This window comes from Centropristis striata, chromosome 18 (assembly GCF_030273125.1).
Source record: "Centropristis striata isolate RG_2023a ecotype Rhode Island chromosome 18, C.striata_1.0, whole genome shotgun sequence".
In the NCBI taxonomy this organism is placed as follows: domain Eukaryota; kingdom Metazoa; phylum Chordata; class Actinopteri; order Perciformes; family Serranidae; genus Centropristis; species Centropristis striata.
Window position 1 is genome coordinate 4,590,001 of NC_081534.1, and position 17,560 is coordinate 4,607,560.

The following is a 17,560-nucleotide window of genomic DNA, read 5'->3' on the forward strand; positions in this document are numbered from 1 at the left end:
ACATTTTAAGGGCAAATATTGTACTTCTTACTCCACTACATTTAATTGACAGCTTTAGTTACTATTCAGGTCGAGATTTAATATGAAAACATGATCCATTTAAAGTGATTACGCATGTTTATAAATCAAACCACAAAAAAGTATATTAAGAAAAAAATGAGCCCTACATTGACAGCAGTAAAAACTGCTTATATCAATAATAATAATAATCTAATTATATATTTAGAACATATACATCAATCTAAGTGGGGGCATTCTGCATAACGAGTACTTTTACTTTTGATACTTTAAGTATTTTTTGATGCTGATACTTTTGTACTTTTACTTCAGTAAGTTTTAAATGCACGACTTTTACTTGTAGTGGAGTAATTTCACAGCGTGGTATTAGTACTTTTACTCAAGTAAGGGATCTGAATACTTCTTCCACCACTGATAGTATATTATGATCACAATAATATTATAATAAAAAAATAATATAATGAGACAAAAAACAATTTAATAATATCGCATAAGCAGTGGCGGTTCTACACAGGGGCCAACAGGGGCCACTGCCCCTGTGTAGAAGCCCTTGGCCCCTGCTGTGGCCCCTGTGTCAAATTAATAATAAAATGATCAATTTCTAACAATGAACAACGGAACAATTCTTACCTATTTTCTGTTCAAACAATATCTTATTGTACACAAAATTAACCCAGAATGTGTACATTGTATAATAGTTTATTGTGCAATAAAAGTTTTCAAAATAAAAGAAAGTGATTGTGCACAAAAATGACAAATGTCATTGTCATACAAAAATAACTGTTATTGTTGGTAAGTCTCATTGTTTCAATCAATGTATTTGTATCTTTCCAAATATATTTAAATGACATTTTTAAATAAGCTAAAATAAAGGTTTTGAATGCTTAAATATAATCTTTGCCATTTTTTAATGTGCCCCTCTGATTAAACACTGGCCCCTCCTTGGCCCCCACAGTAAAACTGGTCTAGAACCGCCACTGCGCATAAGAGCATGGAAGTGTGGGGAAAATGTCATTAAAAATACAGAAGTCTATCTAATTCCCTTCTCGTCAGACGTGTTTTTGCGTCTTCAGAATTCGGAGCTCTTGCGGCGCCCCTGAACGCAGCAGCAGTGTGTGTGAGCAGGGTAGAGGAAGTGGCGGCTGAACTGGGTCCGCACCTTTTCCGGTAACACAGCACCGCCACCGCTGTGACTGAACGGCTGGAGAGAGAGAGAGAGAGAGAGGGAGGAAGAGAGAGACAGAGAGCGGCAAGAGAGGGGAGAAACGGCCCGGGGACTGGGGGATGATTGCCGCAGACGCAGGTATGTACCCCGCTCTCTGTCTTATCTGTTTTTGTTTTGCTTTTCTATCCGCAGAGAGAATATTTTTTCGGATCCAAAGTTGTCCTCTGTACTAACACCCCTCCCTTCTCTGGACCGCTCTTGTGTCACAGGGGGAAGAGAAGAAAGTCGGATGAATCAATGACCTTTTGAACGCTCTTCCTCTGGATGTCCCGCTGCACAAACGGACTGGAGAGCTCACATTTTGGGTGTGTTTTGGTAAGAAAAACACTGTGCTTTGAAATCCATCGACTGGAATTGGCTAAGGGCAAGTGTGGACAGCCGGCAGCCAAGGAGGAAGTGGGAACCCCGGGCTTGGACTGGGCCTGATTTATATAGTAGGCTTTTTTTTTTAAAAAAGGGAAAAAGCTCCTCTGTATCAAGTCCAGCTCAACTGAGAGTGAGGGGATTTTTGACGCAGAAGAAATACTTGAAATGTGGATTTTGAAGGAAGTCTGTGCTCGGTTAGTTTGAAACAACGGGATGTAATTTTTTCTTCTTACATCGGAGGGCAGTGGATCATGAAAATAAATCCCCACCCAATTCTGCGAGGGCTACACACACTGTGAATGCTCAAAGTCACCCGCTCAGGTCAGATCATCATAATCCAGCTAATTGTAGTGGTCTGTTATCCAAACTTGAAAGTCACCGCCTTTTGAATATTGACACTCGTGTCAGCCCACCGCTGCCATCACGTGGAGGGCTCCCAGCACACACTGAAACTGTAACTCTTCAGTTGTACTCACAACAACTAGTATTTTCTCTCATAAGAGAAGCATTTGTTTTTTCTTTTAACAAAGTATTTATGCACAACAAACAAGATGGGAAAAGTGCTGTCAAAGATCTTTGGCAACAAGGAGATGAGAATATTGATGCTTGGACTTGACGCTGCTGGTAAAACTACCATCCTGTACAAGCTGAAGCTGGGACAGTCCGTCACCACCATCCCCACTGTTGGCTTCAATGTGGAGACCGTCACCTATAAGAATGTGAAGTTCAATGTGTGGGATGTGGGGGGGCAGGACAAGATCAGGCCGCTTTGGAGACATTACTACACAGGCACCCAGGGCCTGATTTTCGTGGTGGACTGTGCCGACAGGGACAGGATCGATGAGGCCAAGCAGGAGCTCCACCGAATCATCAACGACCGGGAGATGAGGGACGCCATCATCCTGATCTTCGCCAACAAACAAGACCTCCCAGATGCCATGAAACCCCACGAGATCCAGGAGAAGCTAGGCCTGACCCGGATCAGAGATAGGAATTGGTACGTTCAGCCCTCGTGTGCGACAACAGGGGATGGACTAAACGAGGGCCTGACTTGGCTTACCTCAAATTACAAATCTTAATGTTTCTCCCGTCACCAGCCTGGACACTTGGAGGCACAAATGAGTAGCTGAGAATGAAAACATGAAAAAAAAAAAATGCAATCTGAAGCAATTAATACCATGACCTCTCTAGTGAGTGTATATCAAAGAGAGTAGCAATTATATTTTGTTTTATTTTTCTTTTTTTTTTATAATGATGACTTCAATATAACCCCAGATTTCATTTAAACAAAAGGCAATTTATTTTTTGGCTGGCTTTCTTTTATTTCCTAGTTTGCTTTGGTTCACATTCTGTATAATCAGTACTGTTTAAATATACAATATGCTTTCTTTTGAGCTCTTCTTTTGTTTTCCTCCTTTTGTATTATTTCTTAAAGGGGACTTTCGGGACACACTTGTGCTTTTCCCCCTCTGCTTGGCTCTCATTCAGTATTCTCATAATAACCCAGCTACATATCCAAAGGATGGGAAAGTCCAGAAACCATTGCCTACATCAGCATATCACTTTCATGGCTCAAACTGCCTCTGTACTTTGTAAGAATGTGTATTATGGAACATGTTAGGACCTCGAGAGAAAAAACTTTTCATAATTGATTGTACTGGGATGATTGAGGAAATGTGTTTGTACTGATTTCCTGTGAAGTGATCACATCCATCATGTCTACTGTGGCGGTTTGATTGAAAGACACTATGTGGACGCTGGATATTCACACACACTGTGATTATGGATATATATTTTTGTTGTTTCAGGGTCTGAATCTGTTACCACCAGTCTTAATACTTACTGCCTCTTTTGTTTCTCCCAGAGCTTCCATTACTGTTGAGTATTTGTAGTTTCAGCTCCCTTAGGAGGGACCCAGGTTACAGGTGTCCCAAAATTGAGACAGTTAATGCAGCGGAAATGCTGAGTTTGCACTTTGGGAGAGGGGGGGGTGGTTACCAACCAGCTGGCTGTGCACATTTAGATATTCTCTGACTGACTTTTGGACCCCAGCAAGTGTTTACGGAACTCCCAACCCCCCACCACCTCTATTGTAGGTGCTTCAGTGACTCTTCTTTATTTTTTTTTTACCCATCATCATCTGCTTGTACACTTAAGGTCCTACAAAAAACAACTCTCTGTTAATAGTCCATAGATACTGCTCTGTTTTATTTTTCTTTCCTTTTTGCTATGCTGATGAAATAATAAAAAAATATATCCAGATCAGTACGGAAGTGACGCCTTCTTCAATAAGCAGCTGCGGACCGTTAGACGAAAAAAACTAATATTTCACTTCTGAAAAAGTGGAGCTCGCGAAGGAGGAAGTGAGAGTTTAGAGCGTTAGAATGTCTGAAAGGAGGACTAACTGAGAAGTGGGGTGAGCCTCGGCCTGTTTGCTTTCTGCACTTGCATGTGTGAGTCACTGGCTGTGAATAAATGATGAGATCTCTAGTTTCAGGGTAGTGATTGTCAGGTAAACCGCACTTTGCCACGGGTCTTAAAGTATCGCTTTGTCAATCAGAGGGCTGACTCCTCACAGGGCGTTTGACATTTTGAAACAAACGATGCAGTTTAAAGACGTAATGAGAAATCCAAATCTTGAAAAAAATGTAAAGGTTGAAGTCAACAAGCTTAAACTTTTAAATAGGAAACGGAAATACTTCATTTTTATATTTCATCAAGGGTGCTGTTAAAAGTTTAATAGGCAGGAAATGAAACATTTCTCACAAACAAAGATTAACATTGTCATCCTGATAAAAATCTTTTATTCTGGTGAGAGTTTGCGCCGAAGAAGCGTGAATCTGGGTCAGAGAGAACTTGATGAGAGCAGTGTCTTACCTCATGCTTGTGTAACTGAGGTTAGGGTGACAGCCTCACCAAAGGCACTTTGCCCTGTAGGTATATGACTCGCCATAAGGGGAAGTCTTGAGATCACGCCACAGTTTATTTTTTTATTTGTTTTACAATCACTGCTTAGAGTTTCACATGCTCCTGAGCCAAAAGAAGACAGAATCTAAGGTCAGCTTCCCCTCTGCATGCATCGAAAGAAGCGGGTGTGAACTGTGGGTAGTGACATCACCTTGTGAAAAGAGGAAACGCTTGAAAGAAGAAAATAGTTGTCATGGAAATTGGTGGTTTCGGAGTGGCAAGAGCAGAGGCAATAACACTGTAAATGTCAGGTGGAACTGTAAAGATGAACAGCTCAAAGACTCATCCCAGTGCAGTGCATTCAATGTTTATGCTCATTATATACTGGCATTTTATTTCCTGTTAAATTTTCAATTTTTTCCTACATTTCATAGCTTTAAAGCTATAATTGCTGTTAATTTGCTGGTGCATGATTATGACAGAGAGAATGTAAGGAGGACGTGCAGCAAAGGGACCTGGGGCCAAATTTGAACCTGGGCCATCGTGGCAAGGACCCAGTGACCCACCCAGACGCCATGATTTGTTATTTTAATAATAATTAACAATTAAGTACATTCATATCTATGTGAGCCTTTGTTATTTTTTTTGACAAAGTTAGGAAAAGTCTCATAGTGTCCCATTACTCATACAAGAATGATCACACTCACTTCGACACAGTGAGGCAGGGCCCACTGGAGATTTCTGGGGCCCAGAAGTAAGACGAGGGTCCCAAGTACACCTTTTCGACCAATGTGAACCTAGTTCTTTTGCTGTGCAGGTGCTGGTTCCATTTGGCTCATGGGCTAGCCTGCTAGCGCCAGCCTGTATCAGTCACATTGCACATAATCCAACCCCCAGCCCCTGACGACACCAGTTCAAGACCAGCAAGGAGTTGGTGCTGATCTGGAACCAGTTTCCCTGGCTGTCGAAAAGCGAACTGGTTCGAGATTAGGCAGCAGCTCTGAACTGTCCCTGGAACTGCCTTGGTCGAAAAGTGGTAATAGAAGCCAGCAATAACCAAGCTCATCCTAAATATAGCAAAATGATCAATTAAACATTTATTTTGCAGCAAAATATTCACCATTACTTATTAAAACAACAAAAATAAACATTTTATTCACTGTTGTTTTAATGAAATATGTCCGGTTCCATCATGAAAAACCCCCTCGGCTGAAATTAAATTGCTGAAATTGTTTTTTTGCAAAAACTGTAGCCAGCCAGCCACATGACCTGAGAAATGTACTGATGTACTGAAGAAGAAGAAATCCAACACACACATGTATTTGTATGAGAACATTTGGGGAGGGCCCGTTTATTGTCTCTTCAGGAGCCCAGACATTTGTGTAGGCAGGCTTGCAGTGAGGCATTCAGCTTATTGATTAAACACTGGTATCATATTGGTGCTCTATATCGGTCCCCACTCAAAGCTCAGGTATCAGTTTGGGGACTGTAAAAGTCAGATTGGTGCATTCCCACTGTCAAATATCCTGTAAATGTTACATTATGGAGGTATTCCATTTTCATATGTTGCTGTAGCAATGTTCACAGGACTCACAGTCCAGGAGTTCCTGTGCAGGAATGCTTGCTCTCTATCTCTGTATTTGCTCATGTGGTGTTTGTTCTGTAGCTGGTGATTTGAAGTTTGACCTGTTGCTGTGCTGAAAGCAGCACTGTGTGTGTGTGTGTGTGTGTGTGTGTGTGTGTGTTGAGCATGAAGGACAGGGACAGGCAGTTACACTGAGATAGTCACACAGATGCCACAGCCTGTTATCTCCCCTGAAACTGCTCACTTCCCACCACATTTTTAAATTAAAAGCAGTACTTGGAGGAATTGAGTGTGTGCTATTGTAATGAAACCACTTTATTTGAACAGTTGAGGGCAGTGCCTCTGCTGTGTCAAGTATGATCTTGTTTGCTTATGCTTTTCCATTCATGACTTCCATTGTGGAAATTCCAAAGTGAAATCTACAAATGCTTTTTCTTTTCTCAGGAGAGGAAATATGGAAAGGCAGAGCAGTTTGAAACGGCTCCTGATGTTACGTCAGTGCCGAGGCGGTGAATCACGCTGCACATGTCAAAGGCCTTTTGTACAGCTGTCACCGCACTCAGCAGCAGATGCACTGCACACATTGGCTGGTGTCAAACGCTGTCAGGCTCACCTGTGGCCCTCAGTTAGAGCACACAATTTAAGAGTTTGTACTGTCACTCTGTCTTAACCGGGTAAAAATATGAATTCAGCTGCATTTTTGTCAAGAAAACCTGCCACACAGAAGTTTCAGACACTCATTCCGCTCTGAAGTTGTTCACCCTGCAACCTCATTTATACAATGACACATTTCTTTCAGTTCCTTCTCATTGTCATTAGTCACATCAGGACTTTGCATGAAATGTGTTTCCTGTGACCAGTGAAAGCTTGCTGCGGAAGCGTTGGATTTAAATGAAAGCCCGAGCAGACCTGTTTGGTTTTTGGTGTTGGGCTTTAGCCCCTGAGCGCTGCCATTGTATGTCGCAGGGTGGGGGTGGACCGGACTATTGTACGCCTTTTGAAGGGGGTGGTTTCAAACAATACTTTTAAATGGAGCTCATTGGCAGTTCCTCTGTCATATGTTTACTCAGGCGTCTCTTTGATTTTAATCTCTCTTCAGTTCTTCATTCAGCAGAGCAGGAAACTGTCACACACAGACAATGTACTATTAAACATGCAAGAATCATTTGCTCATAAATTTACGTTTGAATAAATATGACACACAGAAATACCTCAAACATGCTCTCTAGGAAATATGTACCTGTTTGTTCGGAGCTGTTACTGATGTGTGTTCTGCCACTGTAAGTCTCAGTCTGCTTGCTAAATGCAGTACAAGCACTGATTGTGTTTAAGCTACACAGACACTATCTGTCTTACAGTGAGATCTAGACACAGCTCCCTCATTGCTTTTCTCACACTTCAGGAAGTCTTTGTCTGTCTCTACCCACAGCTGTTTCCATAGAGCTGGGGACTTTAGAGATGGTATGCTCGCTTTGCTTAAAGAGTCAGAGGCCAAGTGAAGCACTCAGTGAGTGTCACCCTCAAGCTTTTCCTCAACATGTTCGTACAAATGTGTACATGTGTTTAGTGTTCGCTGAATCGGCTGTTGTAAATATGTACAGAATCTGTGGAATGAACTGGGAACGGATACAGAAGTTTTGAGGACATTTTGAAAACCTCATTGCAATGCAAGTAAGCTTAGCTGCATATTAACTACAGTTGTTAATGCTGTGTTGGAGGACTCGCCCTGTGATTTAATATTTCATTCTTGAGGATTCGAAATAATGGTTGGAGTCGTCAAACATTTGAAACCGTTTTGCAGTATTTGAAAAGACGGGTATTGTTCTATAAAATCACTCTGCTACAGTTTTTGACATATATTTGGCATATACAGTACAGGCCAAAAGTTTGGACACACCTTCTCATTCAATGTGTTTCCTTTATTTTCATGACTATTGACATTGTAAATTCATCAAAACTATTAATGAACACATGTGGAATTATGTACTTAACAAAAAAGTGTGAAATAACTGATAACATGTCTTATATTCTAGTAAGCAAAGGGTGGTTACTTTGAGGAATCTAAAATACAAGACATGTTTTCAGTTATTTCACATTTTTTTTGTCAAGTACATAATTCCATATGTGTTCATTCATAGTTTTGATGCCTTCAGTGAGAATCTACAATGTAAATAGTCATGAAAATAAAGAAAAACGCATTGAATGAGTAGGTGTGTGTCCAAACTTTTGGCCTGTACTGTATAAAGAGATAAATGGAGAATAGACAGAGGAACACTGTGTTAAAACTGGGGGGAAAAGTATTAATTATTTCATTGGGACTTTAAGGCTTGCAGGCAGTCAAAAACTGTGTTGGACGTGTTGTGTGTTCAGAGATGCTCTCCTGCATATCTTGGTTGTAACAAATGGTTATTTTAGTTACTGTTGCCTTTCTATCATCTGGAACCAGTCTGGCCATTCTCCTCTGACCTCTGGCCTCAATGAGGCTTTTTGGCCCAGAAAAACTGCTACTCACTGGATATTTTCTTTTTATTGGACCATTGTCTGTGAACTGTAGAGATGGTTGTGCATGAAAATCCCAGTGGATCAGTAATTTGTGAAATTCTCAGACCAACAACCATGCTACGTTCAAAGTCACTTAAATCACCTTTCTTCTCCATTCTGATGCTCGGTTTGAACTTCAGCAGCTCGTTTCACTGCGTCTACTTGTCTAAATGCATTGAGTTACATTAATAAGCAGCTGAACAGGTGTACCTAATAAAGTGGCCTGTGAGTGTAGCTTATTTACAGTGATAAAAAATCTTCTCATCTAACTTTGTAGAACTTTTCCTTCAAACAAGATTAATTAGAGAAAACATGTCTATCAAATTGCAAAATCATCACAAAAGTGCACATTAAACAGTCTAAAAATCTTCTATGAGTTATCACACTAGTCAGTCTAACACACCCCACTGTCTAATTATCTAACCAGTTCCTGTTCAGCTCATCTCGGATACGACTCGCCCTGGGATTGGTTTTGTTTTCCATATTTTCCAAACCCGATGTCTTTTGATTGAGTGATTATGTTCACAGGCATTTCCTGTCTAACAGCATCTACTATTGACACACACAAAGGGACTTTGGGACTGGCTGGACGGGCTGGATCTACAGCTCAGAAAGTCTCAGTGTCTCGGTCGTCATGGAGATGGTTTAAACAGTGTCGTAAAAGCAGCGTGCAGCGTGACATTCAGCTTGCAGGCAGTTGTAAGCTCCTCAGAATCTGTCGCACGTTGCTTTTCCCTCCTTCTTGGACAATGTGCTAATAATTACAGGGAGCCCGAGGCCTGTGTTTGCATTTGGCGGCGAAGTTGTGCAGTGGGAGGGATGTGTGCTGCAGTAATGATTCAGCCTCACAGATGTAATTAATAGAGGCTCGGCACTGAGAGCACTGCTTTACCACATACTTCAGAGCAGAATCTGCTTCTTGACCACTATCTTGAAAAAAAAGTAAAAGAGGAACAGGTGGCAAGACATTATGTTTACATGAAACAACAAAAACAAAAACCGTCAGGCCGAGGAGGCAGATTTTCAATTTGCTTGGCTGAGGACAGAGCATGGAGGATTTTTGAGACCAATACCGATTCTCGATTGGAAAGATTCACTTATTACTGATATGGCGGCTGATATAGTGAGGGTTTTTTTTAGCTGGAATGAAAATTGACCTTTTCTATGTGGAATGTGGGCCAATTTTGCACCAATATGACAATGCAAAGGTAACATTTGTAACTAACTAAAACCAAGAAAATAAACAAAAAATCAAAATTAAATAGCTAAATAAATAATAGGGCTGCACGGTGGTGTAGTGGTTAGCACTCTTGCCTCACAGCAAGAGGGTCGCTGGGTGGGTTTTGCATGTTATCCCAGCACAGGTTCTCTCAGGTCCTCCCACCGTCCAAAAACATGCAGGTAAGGTTTGATTGGCGACTCTAAATTGCCCGTAGGTGTGTATGAGACGAGTTTGGATAAGAAGTTAAGTATAATGAATAATAACAAATAAATGCTTAATGTTCTATATCAATCCATTGCTGACAATTTAAATAAAGAATGAATAAAAACAAAATGAATAGCTGAACAGTGCTCTACGTCAGTGCCAGTCCTTTGGTCATTTTAATAAAGTATAAATAAAAATAAATAGCTAATTAATCAGCAATACTGTATATTCAATATCAGTGCATTGCTGCCAATTTAAATAAAGAATAAATAAAAATAAAATGAATAGCTAAAAAGGGCTGTATGTCATTTTCAGTCCATTGCTTAATAAAGTATAAATAAAAATAAAATAAATAGCCAACACCATTTCTAAATCGCCCCAAGCATTGTTTACTGCACTGTATATAAAAAGTAAAAAAAGTTTTCAAATCTGCCTATATTGGACATTTACATATTTGGCGTTTACATATTTATTGACATTACTTAATAGGCCAGTAAATAATAAATTCCATTGATGCGGTTGAGATCAGTATCTTTTTATTGACTTTTATACTTTGAGCCTTGAACAAATAAAAACAAATCTAAAAACAGGAAGCTACATGTTTTTCTAATTACAGAATGACTTCTATGTCCTCCATAGATAAAGACCTAAACGGATGCTGGTAGTTTCGTTTGTGACAGGAAGTGACATGTACGGCAACCTTCCTGTGTTAATGTGGCACATGGCACACCACAGCAACAGATGGGCACATGAAAACACGATTAACTGGAAAAGAGAGAGAGAAGTTTAGATGTGATGGCCTGGGTCTAAAATAAAAGAAACCAGAACAGTAAAGTAAGTTATTGCACTGTAATAAAGTAAGTTATTACACTGTAATGCTTTGGACTAGATTTCTGCTGTGACATAATGCAGAAACTCTGACTGCTTTCCGCATGATTTAGGCCAAGAAGTGTGGAATGAACATCATTCATATCTCTGTTTGCCTCTCAGTTAATTCCCTTCTGTTGCTTTGTCTCCAACGGTGATAAAAGAGTCAACAAGTGTGTGTATACCTCAACACTTTCTTTAAAAGCTGTCGTAATAAAAGCTGTCAAACCCAGGTCAAAGGCTGCCATTCACACATTGTGTAATTATTAATAGGTCTGCTGTGGAATATTGTAAGACTGAACAGGGAGCCAATTACTGGAAATGTCGCTCTCTGGTGCCTGTTGGCAACCACCCACCCACCTACACACACACACACACACACACACACACGGACACAGAAATAGAGTCACCAATACAACTTTCATCCCTAAATAACACACAACACTAAATCCAAAAATAACCCACCACACACAGCCTCCCCACCGGCTCTTGTTAATGATCCGTCTGAGGAGCCATCTGCTTTCGTGTAAGGCGCTCACACCAGCAGCTGTGTGTGTAGCCTGTGTGCTCGGGTCATGTACATGTATGGCAGGTTGTTGGCAGGTGCTCCGTGGAGCTCAATGATTTGTGAAGGGACTCAGTGTGCTGAAAGCAATCAGAGGAACGTCTCAGATCACCAGTCAGTGTTTAAACTGGGCTGCAGTTGTCCTCATAACAGGCCTCATGATGTGGAAGTGCAGTTTCACATCCCACGCTGGGACAATGTTTCCTCTGAAGATGTAAGGGTTCTACAGTGCTTTCTGAACAATAATGTTTCTCATGGAAGCATGCACTGCAAAAAATATCTGTAGATTTTACGGTGAAAAACTGCTAAACCATGACAGTAAAAGACCATAAAATGATAAACGGGTTAATTCAGTTTCAGTAACAATGAAACACCGTAAATGTATATATCAGCCAAAACATTATTTTTTACATTTTTATTTATTTTTTAAATACATTACTCCACTGTAAAATACACTGGCACCGTGTTTGTAGCAAAAAATATGATGTACAAACCATCATTTTTGCATTCTTTTTTTTTTTGTAAAAATTTTTTTTCTCTCTGTTAAATGTACTAAACACCATATCTCCAACAGAAATAAACTGTAATATTTAATGGTAAAATCTTTAATTTATGCAGCATTTATAAAGTATTCTCTTGTCAGTTATATGGCAGAACAAAGTTTCTTTTGATGGAAAAACTTTTTATTTATACGGTAAAATATGGACTAAAATGGCAATCTTAAACGTGAGATCAACAGTGCTAATGTCATTATACCGTAATGTTTCAAAAAGTTGCACCGTATTTATTACGGTAAAGTTCTGGCAACCACAGCTGCCGGTTTTTTACCGTAAAAACAAAAGTCTTTTTTTTACAGTGTGTATTCTGTACTATTTGTTAACTGCAAGGGATTAAATAACTCATTTAAATTAGAATTTAAAAACTGGCAACATAGGTTTATTTTTCACATGTGCAGCAGATTTATTTTGTCCATATCTGGCTGTGATTTGGATCAAAAGTTCGCCCTCGAGTGACTTCCTTATCTCCTTCCTCTCACATGATCTCACATGATTTTTCTCGTCTTGCTCAGTGACGTGCTAAATCTAACAAAATGACATATTGCATAACTATTGAAAGAAAGCAATTTCCTGCGTACACTGTGTGAGACTGTGTGTTAAAGCTGTTATGTACAGTTTAAACAGTGGGTTTATAATGCTGTTCATTTTCAGTGTTTTGCAACAAACCTGCTTGTGTATGCAATTAGTCTTCCCTGCAGGGAGCCAAAATCACCATCAGAGCCTGTTGTGTCCGAGAATGGGAATATGCTGAGCCATCATGCAGTATCACTCTATGCGAGTCTGCTGCCTTCTCGAGTAGAGGGAGTCTGGTGTCTCTCACACACACAGACACACACCCAGCAGGCATGTGTGCACTCATGCATCACAGGTAGGACACTGTCTGTTTCTGTTGCAAGCACGGCCTGATGCACTTAAATAAGCGCACCGTGATGCTAAGAGCTAACGGCATGATTTTATTCTTTGTGTTAAAGTTGTTGCTCTCTTTATTGCGTATTGTATCCAGAAGTCTCTGCGTCTGCTTCACCAGTCCATCTAATCTGTTACTACAAACAGGGGAGAAGGGGTTGCTAAATGACAGAAATACCTTTTCTTTGTTTGCTCTTGTCTCTATGGCAACATTGACAAAGACTCAGCAGCAGATGGCTGTAGCACATCTAAGCTGTCTGAATTGACTGTTTTGACTCTCATCCCTTACTCACCGTTCCTCTACCAAATATCTCTTTCCATCTTTTAAAGCAGTGTCAATTAAATCCAGACCAAGAAGTCTGTCCAGAGGCGTCTTTACGCCACTGATACACTGAAGTTCTGGAGATAAATCATGAAGGCAATCCAGAAGTACCATTCATCATGAACTGTCTGATACTGTATATGATATGTGAACCAGGCTTCTAGGTCAAAATACCAAAGCATTAGCTGGATCATGCAGTTATGTGCATAAAGAGTGCAAGAAGTCTTTTACAAAAGTTTTTTACATTATGATTTATTCTCGTGGCATCAATTATGGCTCCCTGGTAGATTGCATACCACTAAGGCTGAGTCCTGCGGCAGACCAGGGTTTGAATCCGGCCCTTTGCCGCATGTCCCTTCCCTTTCATTCTCTCTGTCACTATCAATAAAACATGAAAAATGCCTTTAAAAATCATCTTTAAAAATAGAGTCAGACCAATTCATCATTTGGCTGATATTATCAGCTGATATTGGCCAAATATATATTGGATTATATCACAGATATATCATTATCTGCTAAATGCACTACAATATTGCATTATAGCTGTGTGTCTGTATGTCATCTTTGTGTCTGGCATGCATACGTTGTGCACCAGACTGAATATCTTTGACATACAATCTTGTGCATATGCCATAATGCTTTTTGCATTCATGTCACTTTGTTGCTTTGTTTGGTTTTAACTGTGAATTAGCCTCTGTACATGTTCTATCTTGTGTTATCTTTTGTTTAATACACTGTGTACTTTTATCAGTCACCTGCTGCTATGACAACACAATTTGGCCCCCAGGATTAATAAATGACTACCTGTCTGTCTGTCTGTCTGTCTGTCTGTCTGCCTGTTGCACCATTGCTTAGTAGCTTTCCACTGTGAGTGTTGTGAAGTACTCTGTCATGAGATCCACATACTTGAAGAGGACTGGCAGGTAAAAAACAGGTTGAATGAGCTGTCCTACTGACACAGATGTCAGGCAGAACGCAGCTCAACTAGCGGTGGAGCCTTGGAGACATGGCTGCAGGTGTGCAGGGCAATGCATGCAACTGAGAGACCAGTACAACTTTGCATTTGTCTATCGACTCCCACGTGACATGCCATACATATATCCATGCCTTAACTCTACTGGACAGATGAACTGGGACTCAGTTGCCCGCTTGTCTGTTAAAGATCAGTCAACAATGGCTGGCATGATCATTCAGAAAAAGATGAACAAATTAGCATAACTACTTTACATAATGTAAAATAATGTTAAATATCCTTAAATAAAATTGTTGTTTTTTAGCTGTGTTGGTTCAAAATCAATGTACAATTCACGTAGAAAAGGTACATTTTCATTACAGCTCAAAAATATACCACTATATCAGTAATCTTTGAATTTTTCCACTCCGAAATAGGTATCAGCATTGGCATCTGTCTCAAATATCCCATATCAGCCAGGATCTAATTTACAAATGTTCAATGTATGGCTATATTTGTGTATATCAGACGATCCACTGTTTTTTTTAGAACATTTAGGATTAGAGTTACGCCTGAAAAGTCCTTATTTGTGTACATTCTGCATGAACATGCACTGATAATGATCAGTATACTCCTACTATGTTTTGCTTGACTTGAAAGACAGCCATCCAAAAGCTGCATAATGATAGCCGAGGCAATGCATTCCACATGTTCACAATTAGGCATACAATCTGATCTGTGATTTACTCACCAAATATGGTTTTTAGATGACTTGTGTGATGCAACATGGTTGTTCGCTGTAACTACACACTGTGGTACAATGTAGACTACACATTCCTTCCCAATTTGCATGGTTAGATATCTTTTATTCATGCAGATGACATGAATGTCAAAGCAAGCTGCCATAAATGGAGATTTAAACTAGTTATGAACTGCTGACTCATTGAGGAGAACTACTGTACAGCATTTTTTCTGTCATTTTGTGATTAACTGTGAATATAAACACTAAGCTACAGTAGCAAAGAAATGCAAGCCAGCCGAGACCTCACACTGTGATCAACCCATGAGAATTTATCTGGCTGATAAGGACATCACAGAGCAAAATGGCTGTCAATCAAAGCTGCCATGTCTAATTTTTGTTTTATTAATTACATCTGCTTCTCTTTATCACTTTAACTGCGAGAGGATCCAGATGACAGAGCTGATGACATCATGGAAAGATGGTCGCTATATAAACACTTCCCTTGCCTATTTGTGGAGGTGATGTTGTGAGCGGAAAGACAGTTTATGAACAAAACGTCATCTCTGTAATGACAAGCATCTGCTTAGTATTCTTTAGCAGGTTGATGAATCCCTCCCACTGATGTATGACCTCAGCTAAAAGAGAAATTCTCCTCTGGGGATTATATTAAATAAATGCTGGATTATTATTTTTCAGAGCATTCTTTACAGTAAAAAATCCTAGTTAGATTGAGTAAATAATCCCTACAGCACAAACTGCCTTGCTGATTGATTATTATGGCCATAAACAATGTAAATTAAGCTGAGCAGCGAAGATTCTTCCAGCACGATCGAGACCAAACATATATTCTAGTTTAATGCTGAAATGCAGCCAAACAAGGACAGAGTCAGCCAGAAAGAAAGAAAGCAGAGAGCAGAGGGAAGAGACAGAGAAAATGGGAAGGATAGAGAGACAGAAAGACAGAGACAGAGTGAGGAGGGTGTGACCTTAATCCCAGAGTGGGAAAGAAAGAGACACAATTACACACACACACACACACACACACACACACACACACTCTGGTCCATCCAGTTTCTACTTTGTATCTCAGATGAAAAGTATGTGAGAGGTTAGATTCTGATACTGAGTCTATACTCTCATGAGGTGAGTCAGCACTCAGTTGGTTGATAAATTACTCAATGGGCTGTCCTTCAGATTAAGGGTGTGGTTGTTTGGTTTGGTTTATCATGAAGCTCATTCATGAGTCATTGCCACTTTCGGTGTCCTCAACAGTCTCTATCGTTGAAGCATTGTGTGAGGGAGAGAGGGCATTTCCATTTTGAATTTCTTATCTTATCACACAGGTAACATTTGTGAATTTGCACAGGCAAATGTTTTTGTGACACCAACTTACCCGAAAGCAAAGGTTAAAATCACCATACACTGCAGAGTCATGCAGTATACTGTATGGCGCCACTGTGCTTACCCTGCATGCAAGCCACTACTTGTTACTTCACCCCGCCAAGAACACCAAGGAGGCTACTGTTCCAGATGAAGGCAGCCACGCCGCTGAACAGATTCTGTTACTGACACCCCAGCTCTGTCCAAAAAGCCTGCAGCGAAGGCTTTGCTTTGTAATCTTATCAAATAACAATGAACAGCAACAAGGTTGCTGGAAGAAAATGTGTCAGGAATGTGACAATGCAGCAGTATCTCCCCCAACTGTCCATCCCATTCATTCATATTACTCTGAATATATGAGTCCCAGAGGGTTGCCTCAACAAAAAGCACACATGGCCGAACACATTGGGTGTTATTGCTACAATGCAGACATACAAATGAATGCAAATGGTGACAGTTGACTAACTTTATAAACTGGAAAGTGGCACTTTGCAACTGACGTGCACTGCCCTCATGTGGTCACATATTATGAGTAAGTACACAAAAACTACTCTTTGCTGTGTGAGTAGGAGAGAGAGAGAGAGAGAGAGAGAGAGAGAGAGAGAGAGAGAGAGAGAGAGAGATGGAAGTGTGGGATCCAGCCGGCCTATATCTGTCTCCCAACTCCCACATGAAATGCAGACAAGAAGAAAAGAAGGTGTCTTGTCTGGGGCGCAATGGTGACCCACATCCTCGCTACACCACACCCCCGAAGCATCTCATTACGTCAGACTCCATAATGACCCAGGAGATCAGAGCTATATGATTTCTTTACGTCCCATCAAATGGTCTGTTTATTAACTTCAAATGTGCCAGTACGTCTCTACATGCCAGTGGATGTGGGCACTTCCTCTGGATTGCGAAATGCCTCATTTTATTCTATCAGTGGGAGCCCGTTTCTCACAAGGCTGCATCCATTTCTTGTTCCATAGGAGGGTCCGTGCTTAAGTGCATTTGTATATTTCTTTATTACAGTATTTTACTCTTCCAGTCGCTAGTATGGTATTTATGACATTTAAAACACCTGACAATCACGTATTTTTTTATTGTACATGCCATTTTTTCAACTATTTCGAGGTGTATTTTGGACAACCACCCCTCCCATTAATGGTACGGCCCACTCCCTGCCGTTAGCCGTTGTTGTATCCTATGCTACTGAACA

General features: G+C 40.4%; 1 protein-coding gene across 1 annotated transcript; it reads left to right on the forward strand.

The window, feature by feature from the left end:
- The first annotated feature begins 1,168 nt into the window (after window positions 1-1,168).
- Window positions 1,169-3,874, forward strand: arf6a (ADP-ribosylation factor 6a). The gene is made up of 2 exons (XM_059356461.1): window positions 1,169-1,321; window positions 1,453-3,874. Exon 2 carries the CDS (start codon window positions 2,161-2,163, stop codon window positions 2,686-2,688), a length of 528 nt encoding a protein of 175 aa, XP_059212444.1. The 5' UTR covers window positions 1,169-1,321; window positions 1,453-2,160; the 3' UTR covers window positions 2,689-3,874.
- Window positions 3,875-17,560: the final 13,686 nt, after the last annotated feature.